Raw genomic sequence first — 17465 nt, 5'->3', positions numbered from 1 at the left:
CAGCTCATTACTTCCGGTGTGAATGGGTAGACCGGCTTGTACCACACAGAAAGTTGGCACAGAGCCCTTCTTCTGGCACATCGGTCCTTGTTCTGTCAGTTTCTTTACTATTTTCAGTGAGATTCATTTATTTCATTGGCTCGAGAGAAAGCCTGTCGCGTGCCATAGGCTTTTCCCGCTGTCTGTCAGCCCCCCTCCAACACCATCTTTCACTTCACTTCTCACGCTGGAGCGTCTTCACCGGTCAGGTTGCTCTTTTGTCATTGGTCGTTTTGGCCGTCTGTCAAATGCGCTTGGTCGTGGATTGGGTTTCTTCTGGAACCGCGTCCTCCTCAGCTGTACCTGTCTCGTTGTGAGAGGCTGACAGCGCTTCCTGTTCCACGCGCTGCTCCCGCCCCCTTTCATCCAGCTCCAAGGAAGGAAGGAAGAGCTGCTCGAGCCGCGTGTGTGTCATTTCCAGTGTGCTGCAAAACCGCGCTGCTATGTAACTCCCTGGGATTATTGAACTGGTTTCGCGGTCGGTGGGAAGTAAGGTTAGAAAGTTTGGAGATACAGCCGGTGATTTTGGGGGGTCCGGGGCCCGCAGGGAAGGTGGTGCGAGTGGGTTTGGAAGTGGAGCGTGGCAGAGAAAAGGAAGAAAGGGGGGTTCTTTCCTGTGCGAGAACTGATAGCTCGCTTCGCTTGCTTGCCACGACAGGACTGACGTAGAATATGGCGGAGCATCACCCGGTTTCTGAAAAACACAAATCCTCGCTGAACTCCGGGGTGGCGTACTCTGGGAACGGGCGCAGCAGCACGGCGGTGGCGGAGAGAGGCAACAGCGCAGGAGGAGGAGGCGGGCTGTCCGGCGGCCTGTCGCAGCCGGCCGGGTGGCAGTCCCTGCTGTCGTTCACCATCCTGTTCCTGGCTTGGCTGGCTGGGTTCAGCTCCAGGCTCTTCGCTGTCATTCGTTTCGAGAGCATCATCCACGAGTTTGACCCCTGGTAAGTTAGTTTCTCCGCAGCCCTGGCGGGTTTAGGCGTTTCGCCGAGATTAGCCTGTTCTGTCAAGAAGTTTCTGTGAGAACATGGCAGGTTAACCGTGACACATTTCGTAACGATCCTTCGTGAAAATAAAAATGATAAAATGACGCCCTGCACAGTTTATAAAAAGCAGCTTCTTATTGTGCTCAGTTATTAGACGGTCATTTAGGACAGAGCTCCATTGTGCCGACGCAGTGCTTTAAAATTATACGGCTTTCCCCCCCTCACTGTCCTGTTTGGGGATAAAAAAGGTGAGCCTGAATGACTTTGGTGAGGCTTTTAGTGTCATGTGACGCCTGCTTTGATACTGTAGTTCCTAGTAAAAGTGCAATATCAGAGCAGGCGGTGGGGAGAAGGGGGTCAGAGGAGTGACCGAGGACAATAGTGACAGCTTCATCTGACGCTGGGTGAAAACGGAAAGAAGCGGCCATGAATGAGCGAAGTGGCTCCAGTCCTTCTGACACAGATTTGTCCTGTTTATCCGCTGATAAGCACCAGCACAGGTTATGGAGGCTAATATAGTTGGTGTGCCAGCAATGTGCCTCATGCATATTACAGTAAAAGGCTTCCAGTGAGCAAAATGTACCCAGTTTTCTTTCTTTTAAAAATATTGTTGCGATTTTCAGTGGAAACCATTGTTTCTCCTTCTGAAGCTCCCTGCCTCTGCAGGGCACCTTTGGTTTTCCATACGAGTACATTTTCTAAAGTTTCATTTTCAGGTGGGGTCTGAGTACAAACTGCTGTGGTGCGAAAAGGGCTTCCTTGCACTCTGAGACATTTAGTGCAGCTGACGGCTGGGATACCGAGTCCACAGTTAAGACTTTGATATAAGAGAGTGTTTTAAAAAAAAAAAGAAGGGCTTCTGGCCAAACTTTGAACTTTTCCCCGTGTTTGTGTGCCTTTCTGAGATTCTTCAAAACTTTCCTCGGACATAGTGAAGCCCCTCACAGGCTGGCTCTCTGCTAACCAGCCGTGACACGTCTGTCATGCCTTTTTTGTGTTTCATTTTGAACTGTGTGCGTGGGTTCTGCCAGGAATAGTCCAGGTTTTTTTTTTTTGCGTCCAATGTATTTTATTTGTACTCTGAGGGACGATTGCCTGGTCCAACCCTGCGTTGCATCACTGAAAGCATTTAATGATTACTCTGAGACCAGCAGCGTGGATTAAACTGCCAGCTCCATGTCTGTCTGCTGAATAAAAGAGGAGGCTTGAAAGCTTTGGCTGGGTGAGAATCCCTCAGTTTCTTGTGTGTCACTGTCTGAAAGTGTAACATGGTGTGACATGGAGTGAAATTTATTCATGCACTGCTTTATTGTTCTATCACTCTCCCTTTGCTATTAGAACAGCAGCCTTAAGTAAAGTACATGTTTGGATGGCGGAGGGGGTGTGCATGCACCTGTTGTTTTTTTTGTTTGTTTTTTGTAATTTATTTATATTAAAAAATGTGACTAGTGATTACAATAAATGAGGCAGGTGGCACAATCTGCCTCACCGCGTGCATTGAAGGGGAATCCCTGGTGTGCATGCGTGAATGTATAAAGGAAGTAACAGAGCGAGAGTTTGAATCCTCTCTGCATGTGCACCTTGTGTGATAGAAGAAACCTTGAGGTTGCCCAGCGTTCAGGAGAACAGGAGCGAGCGGGATTTACAGACGTGTGCGATTGTTGTCTGATGACACTTCTGTCTTGCACAGCCCTGTGACCTCACTGCAAGGTTGTTTGCTGTTCATGAGCTTATCTTTGAAACAAGAATGGAGGAGTATCAACCCTCCGCAAACCCTGTTTGTTCTCCACCTCCCTCGCTCGCGCCCCCTCTCTCTGATGCATCCCTTTGATGTGGCTGGCTAATAGTGCGTTCCCCTCAGAAGTTCTAGATCGAGCTATTAGATTTGACAGGAAAGGGAGCTGTGGCTGACATTAGGTAGCCAGCCTGTACGTGGTTAGTTCTGCTTTAAGTTTGGACTGCGTTAATATGCACAGTGCAGCATCAGAAAGAAGAAAAACCAGCTTCATTAGTACTTATGTCTTTGTCTGATGGACTAAAAGTTGCTTGCTTGTGAGTTGGACCTCCCTCACAGCAGCAAGGTCTGGCAAGGAGAGCGTGTCTGATCCACCTGTCATCTTTTTTCCTAAAGCGCCATCTCTCTGTATTAAAGCTTGTGGGCAATTTAAGGGAATTAGTGTCACTTGGTGTCCGGTTCTCCTGTGGCGACGATCTGATATCGGTGCAGGCATCAAAACCATTCATAGGTCGTCCTATCAAAGTCATCCAGTTTTATTTTTTGAAATGTTGTCGTTGTCATGGCTGTTTCAATGCCTCTCTTTGGGTAACTGAGGGTTAATGTTTAACCTCAAAGTATTTTTGACTGACTGTAGTTCGTAGTGAAACTGAATACTGAAATTGTTCAGTACTGAAAGCACCGAAGCATGTCTAGTCAAATGTATAATCTTGTTTCCTAACCCTTGAAGCGGATAATCCCAGAATAAAATGAAAACTGTGACTGTTTCAGATGCTTTGTTTTTTTTGTTTGTTTGTTTTTTTGATATTTTAACTGACAGAAGATGAAATCGGCTGTAAGTAACAAACACAAATGCTGTAAGTAACTTACAAAACACATTATGTGCTCTTAGTGGGAGAGCCTCTGTGTGCATACTGACAGGATGTGATGCATAACTAAAATTACAAGTGAATGTTTTAGTTCAAGGCCAACAGGAGTGAGAGTCATCGCTGGAGAAACGATCTCACCGACTGCATCACAGTCGATTTTGAGAAGAGTTCTGCTTTAGTTTTCATTCATCAGGGCCTTGTGGTTCGCTGGTACTTGATGTCCAGATATATTTGTCTGAAGATCTGCTTTTCAAGTTGAAGCTACATGTTGAGAACAGTGAATATGCTTATACCCAAACTTGTGCTGTTTTTCACTTCTCACCCAAGGGAAGTTGCAGCTTTTGCACAGATCTTTTAAATGCTGGGATTAGGGCTGCACGATTAATCGTGAGAGAATCGTGATCTGAATTCTAAGCCAAAAAAAAATCGTGATTCTCATTTTATGCAAAAGCGTGCAGCCCTAGCTGGGATGTGCAGTTTGAGGAAAAAGATGTTGGAAGCTAATTGAGATCGGGATTTCACCTCGGTGGCTTCGACTGGCAGGAGGAGGTGGTGGTTAATGTTAGTTATTGTATTTTTGCCATAGATAACAGGGAAACTCATTCATCTCTGAAAGACTTTCGGTGATGCCGCTATCCGGTCACGCTGCTGTAAGCAAAAAAAATTATTTGCTTGCTTTAGTAAAACAGAAGTTCAATTTTACAGCCTATAAAGAAACTCACTGATGTACTTTTAATCCAAGGATGCTGCTCGTGGATTTGCATCTGCAGATGGGGTCGTTGCAGCAGTAACCGCTGGGTGAGGGGTGAAAGTTGCCTAACACATGCCCTGTATGAGTAATGCTGAAATCATCCCATGAGCTACAGAGTGAATGGACCTCTAGCCTTGATTTGAAATAATATTGCAGATGGCTTGAAAAAAAACAAAAACAGAGGTGATTGGAAAAAGCATTTTACTTGATTTCAATCTTACAGCATTATTCAAATATATCTTAGTAGAGACATTGCCATTGAATAATTCTCTATACCCAGCTGTGCTCACATCACTGGCTAAATTATTCTAAGATTAATTTCCATGTTTGAATTCTGCAAATCAATTGAGGCAGACCTTGTTAATCAATAGAGGAAGAGAAGCAAACTGAGCGGGATTACAGTGAATTCTGTCTAACGTGAAAATGCTGTTCTGTTCCTCGTGTCCACAAACGTGGCATAATAAGAAATGGCTTGCTGTTTATGGAGGACTGAGTTGATGATGTGTGTGAACTGCAGAGTGGGCTATCATTGGGGCCACATTACCAGGTGCTCTGCGAATGGGAGCAAGAGGTTTTGTTTTGTGTAATGAACAGGTATTAGACCCAGGCTGTGGCGCTGCTGTATGTCTGTCTTTAAAGATCTAACCCCTCTTCTGCACGTTCCTGAGGGGGAGAGGCGCTTTTGAAGATTGAGAATGTAAAACAGGGCAGGCAGGGGAGGCGAAATGAAAAGTGCCTCATTGAAACTGAATCGGAAAGCAGATTCTGCACTTAGCCTGGTTAGCTTCATTGACACTGGCTGCTTTTTTGTTTCACTAATTTCTACGAAATTATTTCATCCCCACTGCCACTCAGTTAGAATTGTTTATTTCCTTTTCCTGTTTTCATTCCCCAAGTTTAGGTGACAGTAAAGTCACTGTGTAAAACAAAAATTGTGTCCCAGTCAGCAAAGCACTGCAGCTACGTCTGGGCTTTAGCTGATGATTCACGAGAGCAGCCCTGTGGTCTCCTGTGAGGTGCCTTTAGCGGTGCATTCAGCTCGGTCACTAAGGTCATGACAGTTTGTGCCTCTGGTCAGCTGTGTTGCCAGACTGAGTTGATCCAACTGACACCTGATTCCTTAGTGGCACTGACTCTGCCAAGCGCCAGCGCTTTCTTTGGGCAGGGGAGCAAATGTTCTTTCCTACTGGCTGATGGTAGCAGGCAGCGAGATGAAGGCCCGGACAGGCTATCTGGCTCACGCACAGGACCTCGAGGGGACAGCGCTGACTTTAATCCACACACACACATTGTCATATTTTATTTACTGCTGAACTGATTTCAAAATTTTCACCTGTGATTTTATTTTTTTGTGTTTGTTTTGTTTTTTCAGTTGGGTCTGACACACATTGTTGAATGTAAATCAATACTGTGCAACTGCCATGCAATATATATGACCTTTATGAAGCTGATAATGATGAGCTGTAGATGCTGGGGCTGTGCCTGTTGCTGCATTACCAGAGTAATATGATGCCTACCACAGAGTTGAGCTCATTACAGGCATCACGCTACTACTTCCAGTCATTCTCATTCTCAGTGTTTAGCATTGCATGGAAATGATGCAGATGGAAATGGAATATTAAAATCCTATTTTGATGGAAACTGGAACAGCAGTAATGAAAAACAACATTATGAAGGAAATATCAATTTAGCCACAGTCATGGCTGTCAGAATGTGTCAGGGAGAGGTTTGCTACTGTACTTTGAATCAGTGCACTATAATGACCTGATTCACCACAGGACAACAATGAGTGCAATTTAAAAATAAAATAAATGAATAAATTTTTTGTATTGTTAAAGGTAATCTATTGTGGGAATGCATATTTAATGGCATTAATGAGGATGGAGCAGCACTCCATGTCATCACAGACGCTGCTCAGGAAGCAGGAGCTGCTCTTTCTGTAATAGCATGTTAGAAAGGATCCAGTAATGCTGTTGATCCTGGACAGGTCACCGGTCTGTGACAGAGCTGACGCAAAGAGCCGCACAACCGTCCACATTCACACCTACGGACAGTTTGGAATGATCAGCTAAGCTAAAACGCATGTCTTTGCACTGCGGGAGGAAGCCAGAGTACTCTGAGAGGAGCCATGCAAAGAGTCTGTGTTCTTTCTTTATTTTCATATGTTTTAAAAAATGTATATATTCAAAACAACACGACAAAAATCCCTTCATGTTCACACACCTGGTATTATCCACAGGGTCTAACAAAGGCGTTTGGAAATACTGCTGTGCCAGTTTTAATTTGAATCTTCTTGGATTGCATTTTAGTCTGTATCTGTAGAAACACTGACACTTAAGAGCAAGACACGTCTGCTTCCTGATCTGGTGTCATCACTTATTACTTCTTACTTGATTCCTAATGACATGACTCTTTCCTGGTGGATAAACACCAGTAGTTTATCCATCATGGGCAAAAAGCTGAGTCAGTATTTCATCTCATCACCTTTTCAATTTTTTGTGTGATTCTGTTAGTTTCACAAAGTTTGTATATCTATGGATGGATGGATGCTTTGAATTTCCCCTGTGGGATAAATAAAGTACATAAAATATAATTATATATAGAAGAAATGGAACAAAAACCTCCCGTTCAACAAAAATGGAATATTTGGCACAAGGTTATAGAGTCCAGGCAGGACTCTCGGTTAGCGTCACTTTGTGTTGCTGCTGTTTTTAAACAAACATGACTGTTTTTACAAACTCCAATTGGACTGCTCATCTGTCTCCAGGTAAAACACCTGTTAACCTTGAGTGGCACATTATCTTTGCTTCACCTGGTTCCCTTTCGCTGTGTGTGGAGGAGCTGCCTGTGGCACACCTGCTCAGGAGCATGACCAGAAATGAAGCTAAACGAGTCTGTTTTCCAAGCTGACACAGCTCCTGCTTTGGTCCCAAGCAGCTCTGCTTTTTTTTTTCTTCTTCTTCTTCATCCTGTGTCTGGCTTTACACTTAACCTTGGTTGCCTGTCCATTTTAGAATTCATTTTAACATTTTATTGTTTGCTTTTAAAGTTTTAAATGGCCTGGCTCCTTCTTACCTGTCAGACCTTCTACACCGATACACTAGGGGTGGGGGAAAAAATCGATACTGTGTAGTATCGAGATATTTTGTTGGCTAATAATGTATCGATACAGGGACAGCAGAAATCGATATTTTGTTACAAAAAAGGTTTTTGTGCTCTGACTTCAGAGCACGTTGATCCTTTTTCTGAGCAAGAATCCTGACATTCCTTCACTGTCCAAATGTGTTTAACTTTTTTATGGCAGCAATAAACATGACAGTTTACTTATTTTAATTTAAGACATGTTTTATTTTAATTAAGTTTAAAACTTTTTTATTTAATGTAAAATTATATTTTGTTTTAATTTACTTTCAAATTCTTCAGTTGCTGAATGGGCTGCATTGTTTTCATATTGCATAGTTCAGAATAGCTATAATTGTACCAGATGGTTGCATTCAGTTAAGTTGGACTAGACTGTAATACAAACCGTTCAGTTTGTCAACAATAAAACTGACTGAAATGAGAGAAAGACTGAGTGTGAGGCTTTGATATTAGATAAAATGAATATTGATAAAGTTTACCTTTATGTACAGAATCTGAATAATGCAAAATATTTTTAAAAATTGCAATAATATCGTATCGTGGGATGTATGGTGATTCCCACCTCTACGATACACTCCACAAAGGTCTCTCAGATCAACTGACCAGTCACTCCTTGCTGTCCCCATGTCAAGACTGAAACACTGGGGGACCGAACTTTCGCTGTTGTGGCCCCCAAATTATGGAATAAACTGCCCATCAATATTAGGCTGGCCCCAACACTTGAAATGTTTAAATCTCTTTTAAAAACACCCTTTTTTTTTCAAAGGTTTTTTAGGAGTACCAGAGACAGCTTGTAGTCAGTTTTAGTCAGCTGTAGGTCACTCTTAATCTTTTTATTTTGCTAATTTTATTCACTGTATATCTTATTGTCTATTTTACTCATGTTTTAATATTTAATATATATACTGTCTTTTATCTTCTTTTTCATTTATGTATTTATTTTATTGTTATATATATTTATTTCTTTGTCTGCTTAATGTATGTTTTTAACTGCTATCTCTGTTTTATTATTGGAAAGCACTTTGGCCAACTTTGTTGTTTTTAAAGTGCTATATAAATAAAGTTGGATTGGATTACATAATAATACTAAGTGACACCTCTGCTGCAGCACACTGACTGTGGATCAAACCCACAGCTCATGTAAAGATAATGTGGTTCTGTCAAAGAGCAGACCTGTTGGCTGCTCATTTTTTCCTCCCTCACGCTGGCCCTTTCCTGTTGATTAGCGTATGTTTAATCAACATTACAGTGTCAGTCTCTATATGTATCTATATCACACCTTATTTTTTCTGTTGTAAATATTGACGGAGTAGTTCTCCTCACTGTAAGGTATTACCCACGACTAGAGGTCTCAGGGCAAGGACTGGGTGCTGCTGTGGAACAGCGTAGCAAGATGACCGGGAACAGTGACATGTCAGCGGTTCTTTGTTAGCACTTTTGTGCTAATAAAGTGAACTCCTTGAGAACAGTCTCTTCAAGACATCAGAATTTCTTTCAACATCACCAGCTGCCACTGTGCCCTGATTCAGCTGCAGTGTCACAGCTTCACACAGCTGCACAGATGAGCTGGCAAACGGCATCAGGAGGGGACGAACACCGAAGGAGTGTCATTAATAACATTTTGGACCTTTTGATGTGCCAGCAATTTGTTTTCCACCCGGAAATCCTGACCACTGCGTACACATGAAAGATTTCCTTTATTCAGCTTACATAATACTAATTCTGCCGTTTCATTATGCAACAGTCAGAGTGGGGATGAGTCATTTTAAGCTATCGTTCAAAGGAGAGGGGGGAAAAGGTCGAGCACTAGTGTGAACTTGACTTTATGGCCACCCCCACTTTACAAATGTTCATGTATTTATTTAATAAGATGACAGGGAATACTTTTGTTGCTGGCCCCTGATTTTTAGGCCGTTGCATGGAGCCGTTAATGTGAAAGAGCAGTTAGTGTGAAAATGCATTAAAGTTGACAGAGTGTTTTACTGGGAGATTGCAGTCAGAGGAAGTTGATGTTGGTAGCACAGATTATCAGGCCCAGTATCTGCGTGTGTGAACATTGGAGTGACTGCAGTGAGCTCTGGCTGCTGCTGGAGCTGTGAAACCGATGTATTAACACCGTAGGCTGACAGCTTCTCTTCCACCAGTGCTTTTTGATCTATGATTGTGTGCTCTACTTTTTCTTCTCTGTGAAATCTGTGTGTGTGTCTGTGTATGGGGGCATGCGAACATTTACAAGTAGCACTGTGATGTGCTGTGGCACTTCAGTGGGGGATATAATATGCACCCGAGAGCTAGATTTCTTTGTCCCATAATACCAGTTCTGTGTAAGCAGAGTGACAGACAGCAGTGATGAAACGGCTGCGCAATAAACCCTCGTGTTTTTGGCACACATGTCCCCATCACAATGTTTTGGATTTTTTTTTGTTTTTTGACTGCTTGTTGTCTTTCTGGTTTCACGTTTGTGTAATGTCACCATGATTTGGTTTTGTGAGCTTGAGCTCAGATCTGTCTACAGCTTAAAGTGTGCTACCCTAACCAGTGGGGTTGCTCAGTTCTGACCTTGTGGTCCATTCTTAAACAGCCCAACACTAAAGAAGCACTCATCAGATATGGGACCAATTTATATATTTTTAAAAAAGAACAACACTGAACGCATTTGAAGGAGTAGTTCTCTGAATAAACTGTAAATAAACTAGACAGGAAGAGTCACGTCTTTTCTAACAGCCTGATTCAGCCCTACTGCCACAATTACAAAGACAGGAAACCTGGAGGATTTCTCTTTTGCTGCTTTGAAATATTTTATTTAGCAAAATGATATTGCGAGACAGCACAGTGGTTAGCACTGTTGCCTAACAGCAAGAAGGTAATGGGTTTGAATCCTCCATCTCTCTGGGTTCTCTGGCATCCACCCACAGACCAAAGTCATGCGGTCAGTGGGGTCAGGTTAACTGGTGATTCTAAATTCCCCATAAATGCAAATATGAGTGTGTGTGATTGTTTCTCTATGTTAGCCCTGTGACTGACTGGTGACCTGTCCAGGGTGCACCCCACCTCTCGGCCTATGGCAGGTGGGATGGGATTCAGTCCAGCGAAAACCTGAGAGACTGATTGATAATGATTTCTTATTCCACCTCTTTTTCTTTTGTTACTGTGACACATCTTGTCAGACAGACATTGCTCTACAAACAAAACAGCCTGCATAAAGGTAATGAACAAAAGCCACGGTTCTTACAAATGGTGCACTTGTATTTTTATCAGACAGGTGAAGCCCTGTGACTTCCTCTTCCACTTTTTTTTTTTTTTTAAGCTGACATCTTCTCTAGGATGCCTCCCTCATGCTCTAACACAGCGGTCCCCGGGCCTCGGACCGATACCGGTCCGTGAGTCGTTTGGTACCGGGCCGCGAGAGTTGAGGCTCAGGTGTGAAATGTATGGCTTTCAGGGTTTTTATCAGTTTTCAGCGTTATTTTGTTATCGTTTTTATCGTTTACTCTGTTTTCCTGGGTCTTTTCACGTCTGTTATGAATAAATCTTATTTTTTTCGGTACCAGTACAAGTTTTATTTTGTTGTCTTTATACGCGACACCTTAAAGGTCGGTCCGTGAAAATATTGTCGGGCATAAACCGGTCCGTGGCGCAAAAACGGTTGGGGACCGCTGCTCTAACAGCCTCCACTGTGGATGGACCTGTCGTTGTTTGACCTCCAGCTCCATATCTCTGTGACAAACACACACACTGCTGAATGTCAGTTAACTTGTTTTCATTCGCCCTGCAGGCCTCACCTCTTTGAGCTCCATGCTCTCCTCCTGCTCGGCTGTGTTTTCCCTCGTCTGCAGCTAATTGGCTCCTCTTTGTCTCTCCGGGACCTGTCTCTCTCTCTCTGCGCGTGTGGAGGTGGATTGGTCTGTTCATGCTGGCATCTGACAGAGTGAGGCAGTAGTTGCGACTCTGTGAACTATTGTCATAGTGCTTGCAAGCCTCATGAGTTTGAAAAGTAGAACAAGTAATGGCACAGACAAACTGTTTGCCACGCTGTGCATTAAAAATTCTGGATTTTAAAGTGAAGGGGTCACTGCAGGACACGAAGTCATGTGACTTGTGGAATGCAGAAAGAGACCAAATGTGAGTCTTTGTTTTAGGTTGTATATTAAAGCATGTGTGTGACAGTGCCTGTGAAGCTTCAGTGTTTATAAAAGGTTCCCTCCTGGTGTAACTGACGTGTTCGCTCGAGAAAGTGGTCCTGTCTTTTGAGTGATGGTGTTGCACGCTATCCCTTTTCCACACAAAACAGCCATGGATCCTTTGATCTCTCCCGTGGAGGGCTACTTCACTGACCTTCTATATGTACAGACATATGGACTCTACTCATATTAACCCAGTGCAACACTGACTTAGTTGCTCTCAGTTGGGGCCACCAGTTGGGGTGGCTGTAGCTCAGGAGGTAGAGCAGGTTAGTGGTTCAATCCCTGGCTCCTCCAGTCTGCATGTCAAATAAATGTGTCTGAATGTAGTTAGAAGCACTAAGTATAGAAGAAATTGTGTGTGAATGGGTCAATGTGGCATGTTGTATAGAGCGCTTTTATTACTCCGGGAGAGTAGAAATGCGCTATATAAGAATCAGAATCAGTCCATTGCTCTCGTGGCTTCCAGTGCTGGGATGGACTCCCAACTCCACTGTCCCTGGAGTGGAACCTTTATCTGTTACTCATTTGTCACAGTGGGTTCACTTGTATTTGTAGATGGTATTATTTTCAAAATGTGTGGGTGAGCCTCCTTTTGTGTGCACCAACACAAGTTCATTAATGACGACCTCCTTCTCAGGCTGTGAAAACAGCTGTGCTCCATGGCTTGAAAGGCAGCTTTCTAAAGCCTGCAGAAAAAAATGGCACTCGTCATGTAGTCAGTGTTATCAGCTTTATCCTCGACACTTGAACAAGTGCACAAAGTCTGCATTGCTAATTAGAGTTGTGGTGCAGGCTTCTTGAGTTCGATTATGGGAAGGGTGCAGAACGTTTGACCCACATTGGTTATGTTGGTCTTTGATGTGCTTTCATTTTGGCATTTTACATTTTCCCTTGTGAGGCTTCAAACTTTACAGTTAATATTTAGGACTGCTAAACGTCTGATAGGTGTGCACTGATTGTGAAAGTGTGTGTAAGGGGGTAATTTGGCTCATAGCTGATGCAGTCACACTGATTTATTTATTTAGCCTCTTGGTCACTGTCAACCAGCACAGCTAATGTCACACGATGTATTATGGTCTCTGTAACAGTGCCTTCCTGATTGCCTAGTACACCTCCATGCCCCCACACACTAACAACAGTCCAGCAGCAGTCTTGTGGGTTCACAGACTGGGTTGCTTTGAATTTCTCACTAAACTTTAAAGAAGCCTGTTTTAGCTGCCTTTTTGGCTATGTACTGCATATGTGATTTGTCAGACCAATCTTACATCAGTATCCTACATCTCAGATTGTTCCATATAGTGAAGCATACAGATATTTAGTTGGAGTTAGCTGCTGCTATTACTATTATTAATATTGAAAGTTTAATAATTGAATCTGTAGGATTCCTGCAGTTTTCCATGTGGATGGTTTATGGACGTGAGTAAGCAGCAGTTCATCAGAGAGCCGTTCTACAGAGAACGTCCTTGATTCGACATTTCTGATTCTGTCTGAGGCAGCACATGGTTGCATTTTGTTCTGGTAAATTTGTTTTGATGTCTCCACATTGGCACTACTGTCTTGTGGTGAAGATGAGAATATGAAGTTAAGAGCGTGTGATCTGTCAGTTCACCAGAAGGTGATGGATACTGGAGAAGCATCTATAATTAAAAATGGCACCCAGTGTTACAAACTGCTTTCTTCTGTTTGGTTTTTAATAATTGCTATGAATGAAACTGAAGGGCCCGGCTGTTTATTTTGAGTAAGAAGATTTTTTTTTTTTTTTTGCTGTGAACACAATCCTATAAACTGCTGTATCTGGCGGTGTGCCTCCACACTGCTAACACACTAGTATCTGCAGTCTTTTGAAATCCTATTATGGAGACACTGACTAGATGCACAGATCTCTTTGTAAATTATTCAAATGAGTGGCAGGTGCTTAATTTTCACTTGCCCTCTGCAGTGTTTTGGAGGGATTTGTGTTGAAGGAAAGACTGAGTGTGTTGTTGCTACCTGTGGGTGCTCTGACACAAGCGTTCTGCCTTAATGAGTGCATTTTTATTCCAAACCAGATTTCATTTAAGTTAAACATTTTAGTTGTTTGCAGCTAAACTCTCTAGCACGCTACCATCCGTCTGTGATATCACCCACTTCCACCACCCTCACATGTGTTGTGTCTTTGCTTTGAGTGCAACTGTGTGACAGGTCTACAGGCAGTGTGGGAGAGCTTTGTTTGGGATGTGATATCTTGGTTATGTCTTCAGGATATTTCATTTTGTCCTCCGTAAATGTAAACTTGAACTTGATGCTCAACCGATTAGAAAGGTCACTTTGACCTACCCCACCCCCAAAAATAAATAAATAAATAAATAAAAAAACAAAAAAAACCAAAGATTTTGTCAATACTATTCCTGCACCAAGCACGACGTGATTTCACTTGAGTGTATTAAAGATTAAAGACAAAGTGATAATAGTTTATATTCAAAAGGTCAAGGTCAGCAGGTCATCACGATGGTCATTTTATAACTTTCTAGAAGCGGCTCATGTCGGACTCAATCAGTGTTTAAGCTTCCTCCACACCGTGTTCTCAATTACTTTTATATCTACCAAAACATCAAAGCACAGTAAAGGTTAAGGATCCTTAAAGAGGTAGTGCACACAGAGAGCAGCACCACATACCATCAGAATAGAGGGCACAGAAAAATATTCAATCTGACATTTTATATTGTTTCTTTGCTGTGATTGCTCATTGCTTAAATGTTTGTCAGAGATACTGAAGAAGAATATTGCAAACTTTTCCTGCAGCATTTACTGGTGTCGTGACACTGTTGTGTAAAGGTTTATACTAGGGGTGGGTTTTGATAATCGATTTATCGATTAAAATCGATTCTGGCTTGGATAACGTGATATCGATTCATTAAAATCCTGAATCGATTTTTTTATATTAATTTATTTTGCCCGAAACGCAGAATCTCAGGTGAAACCTCACAAAATTTCAACAACCACCAAACAGCTAAAACAGTAAATGAGAGCAGGTACACGGATTCTGCACAAAGACGTAAGCACACAGCGCGGATCAGAATCAGTGAGATGTCGCCTTTCTCACGCCACGGCACGGACTCGGTCGGGGCTGAAAGCCGACAGCTCGCTGATTCTGATGTTTCGGCGGGCCGCGCTTTGTGTTTACGCCCTTTTTGCGCTGATTCTAAAGCTGTTAGTTTTATCTCTCTCCAAACATTATTGACCAGAACCAGCAGCAAAAGAAGATCCAAACTACACTTCACATAAACATCGTCATGAATTCCACTCTTACTTTTACTGTTTTGTTCCACCACACTTCATGCACATCTCTCTCTCTTCTCACCTCTTAAAACAGTTTCCCATCTAAAAATCTTTTTCTGCATTATTCGCTTGCTTGTTACGCACAAGTCTACCGTTGTTTACAGCGCGCGTCCTTACTTCTGTGAAAGAAAACCTAATTTCTGCCGTTCAATAGGCTTCTGGACAAATTTAAACTTTTGAAATTATAAAATGCAAAAGCTTCGTGTCTCTAATAAAACCGCTGTAACTTCAGAGGTAATGTTCATATGTTGATTAATGTTTTCTTTCGTTTTTGATGTACTGCAGAATATTTTTATAAAATCCCAGGCCAGGAAAATCACCTTCATGTTTTTCTGTGTTTTATCTTCAGCTACTTTGACACAAAGCATCTGCTGTGATGCTCACACCTTTGATAAAGTCTTGCCAGTGTCAGCTTCTTGATCTGAATTATAATATTTCTGACTGTCTGAGGCAAAATTTCCCAGATTTAAATCGAATTGAATCGAATCGTGGATCGAATCTATTCTAGAAATCAGTGACGATACCCAGCCCCTAGTTTATACCCCGTAGACCCATGTTTGCTTTTAAATTTCCATTTCCCTGCAGTGGGTAAACTACAGCTCCTACAAAAAGAGTGTTTTTACTCATTTGTGTCAGCAATATGCATGATGACACAAGTTTATTTGTACATATTAAGAAAATTTGCAGTTTTGGGAATATTTATCAGTGGTTGCCCCTTTCAGGTGCAAACTTTCAATTTTAGGAAACTTACTGTAGTGATGTGCAGACATTTTCTGAACTGAACACATTTCTGGTTAGTTTGCATCTGGAAACCTTTGGATACAACTTTCTTTAGTGTCTCTGTGCCCATTTGTTATTAGCAGTTGGTACAGTTAGTGAGTCACAGGCCAATCGCCACCATCTCAGCCAGTCAGAATCCTTTTGGCATTAGCTCTTAACTCAGCAGCTGCTTCCTCCTTTGTTTAGTCAGATGTCTCACTTTGGATACCTTTAAACCAGGTTTATTTTATTTAAAGGATATAAGAAGCATCACTCTTTCTGACATGCAGCTGTCTCCTCGTCTCTCTCTTAGCCAGTCATCCTTTACCATTTGCTCAAACATCCTTTCGTGTATCATCTTCCTTCTGCCTCTTGTTCAATCAGTGAAGAGAAGCTGACGAGCTCAGTGCCGGCTCCACACAGGCAGCCACTGAATCACACTCTGACTGATTTAGCTCCAAGTATTTCCAGCAGCATCGGTTTGGAGTGAATGTGCTGCGCTTGCAGATTGTCCCATTACATTGAGGAAAGTCATCTGTAACCATCTGAGCCCTTTCACTATCTGTCGGGGACCAAATGACTGCTGTTGGATCTTGTGTGCATAAGTAGTGAGATTTGCCATGCTTCATTTGATGAGTAAATAGATGCAGTCTGGCTGGAGGACTTTCCTCCTGATGATTTCTTCCTCTGTGCCTCTGAAGGAGTCCCTGCTTTGTCTATACTCGATGTTTGAATATGACACGGATCAGTTGAGCTTTCGTCATTAGTACATCACAGTTGACACGTCCTGAGTTTGGTAGTTTCTGATAAAATCAAATCTTTGCCTGAGCTTTTGTTTGTTTTGTGCACTTCAGGCCTGAAAATGTTGTAACTCGCTGCACAGTTGGCATTACACTGAAACTCTTTACTCTACATATGAATGCAGATGAAATGTGAAAAAATAGTATTTGGCATCTCGACTCTCAGCAAAAAGAGGATTTGCTTTGTCACTAGTCAGCGAGCAGCTTTCTTCTTTCCCAGCGGCGCTGTCCGACACTTTCCCTTGTTAAAATGACGAACGTGACTGGCGGCAGCTCATATCAGCTGTTGCTAATTAATTTTAATCCCACGAATAACTTGAAGGCAGACCGACGTACTCGACACAGTCTGTCTGTATCCTGCCAAAGAGCGCCAACGCCCCATCACGAGAGAAATGTGTGTCTGTGTTTCACATCTAGCTGAGGGATGGGCCTGCTATCTGGCACATTGCATCTGTGGAGACTAGCATGATGCAAACTCCTAGTTAAACTTTTACTTCTCTTTCAGTAATTTAGGTTGTGCACTTTATCTGAATCTCAATTGCCAGCTCTTCTTTTTAATGCAGCTGCTGTACGTGTTTTTATTTTCACATATGGTCATTAAGAGCTCATTCCAGTCATGCATACCGTTGATGACTTTAGGATTTCTCTTATCTTTACAGTGTGTAGGCAACACAAACAAAGACGGGAGCTCTTTCTTTCTGTAGGCTGTTGGATTATAACGGAATCAACTAAAATGGTTTTCTTTGTATTTGATATTTTGTGTAAATTACACAAAGAGTCCTATCCATTTGATTCAGAGCATGAAAAGAAAAATCCACTGACTCGGATAAACATGTTCGTGTGTGTGTGTGTGTGTGTGTGTGTGTGTGTGTGTGTGTGTGTG

At 42.5% G+C, this 17465-nt stretch overlaps 1 protein-coding gene across 1 annotated transcript in view; it reads left to right on the top strand.

The window, feature by feature from the left end:
- The first annotated feature begins 378 nt into the window (after positions 1-378).
- The window catches only part of LOC102309321 (dolichyl-diphosphooligosaccharide--protein glycosyltransferase subunit STT3B), a 77644-nt gene continuing 60557 nt past the window's right edge, over positions 379-17465 (top strand). The window contains exon 1 of the mRNA XM_005930203.3: positions 379-983. Coding sequence (XP_005930265.1) covers positions 712-983 — 272 coding nt within the window. The 5' untranslated portion in view covers positions 379-711. The remainder of the gene's footprint in view (positions 984-17465) is intronic.

Source organism: Haplochromis burtoni, unplaced genomic scaffold (genome assembly GCF_018398535.1).
Source record: "Haplochromis burtoni strain Fernald_Lab_line unplaced genomic scaffold, NCSU_Asbu1 Contig_130, whole genome shotgun sequence".
Lineage (NCBI taxonomy): Eukaryota > Metazoa > Chordata > Actinopteri > Cichliformes > Cichlidae > Haplochromis > Haplochromis burtoni.
This window is presented reverse-complemented; position numbering and strand designations above follow the sequence as displayed.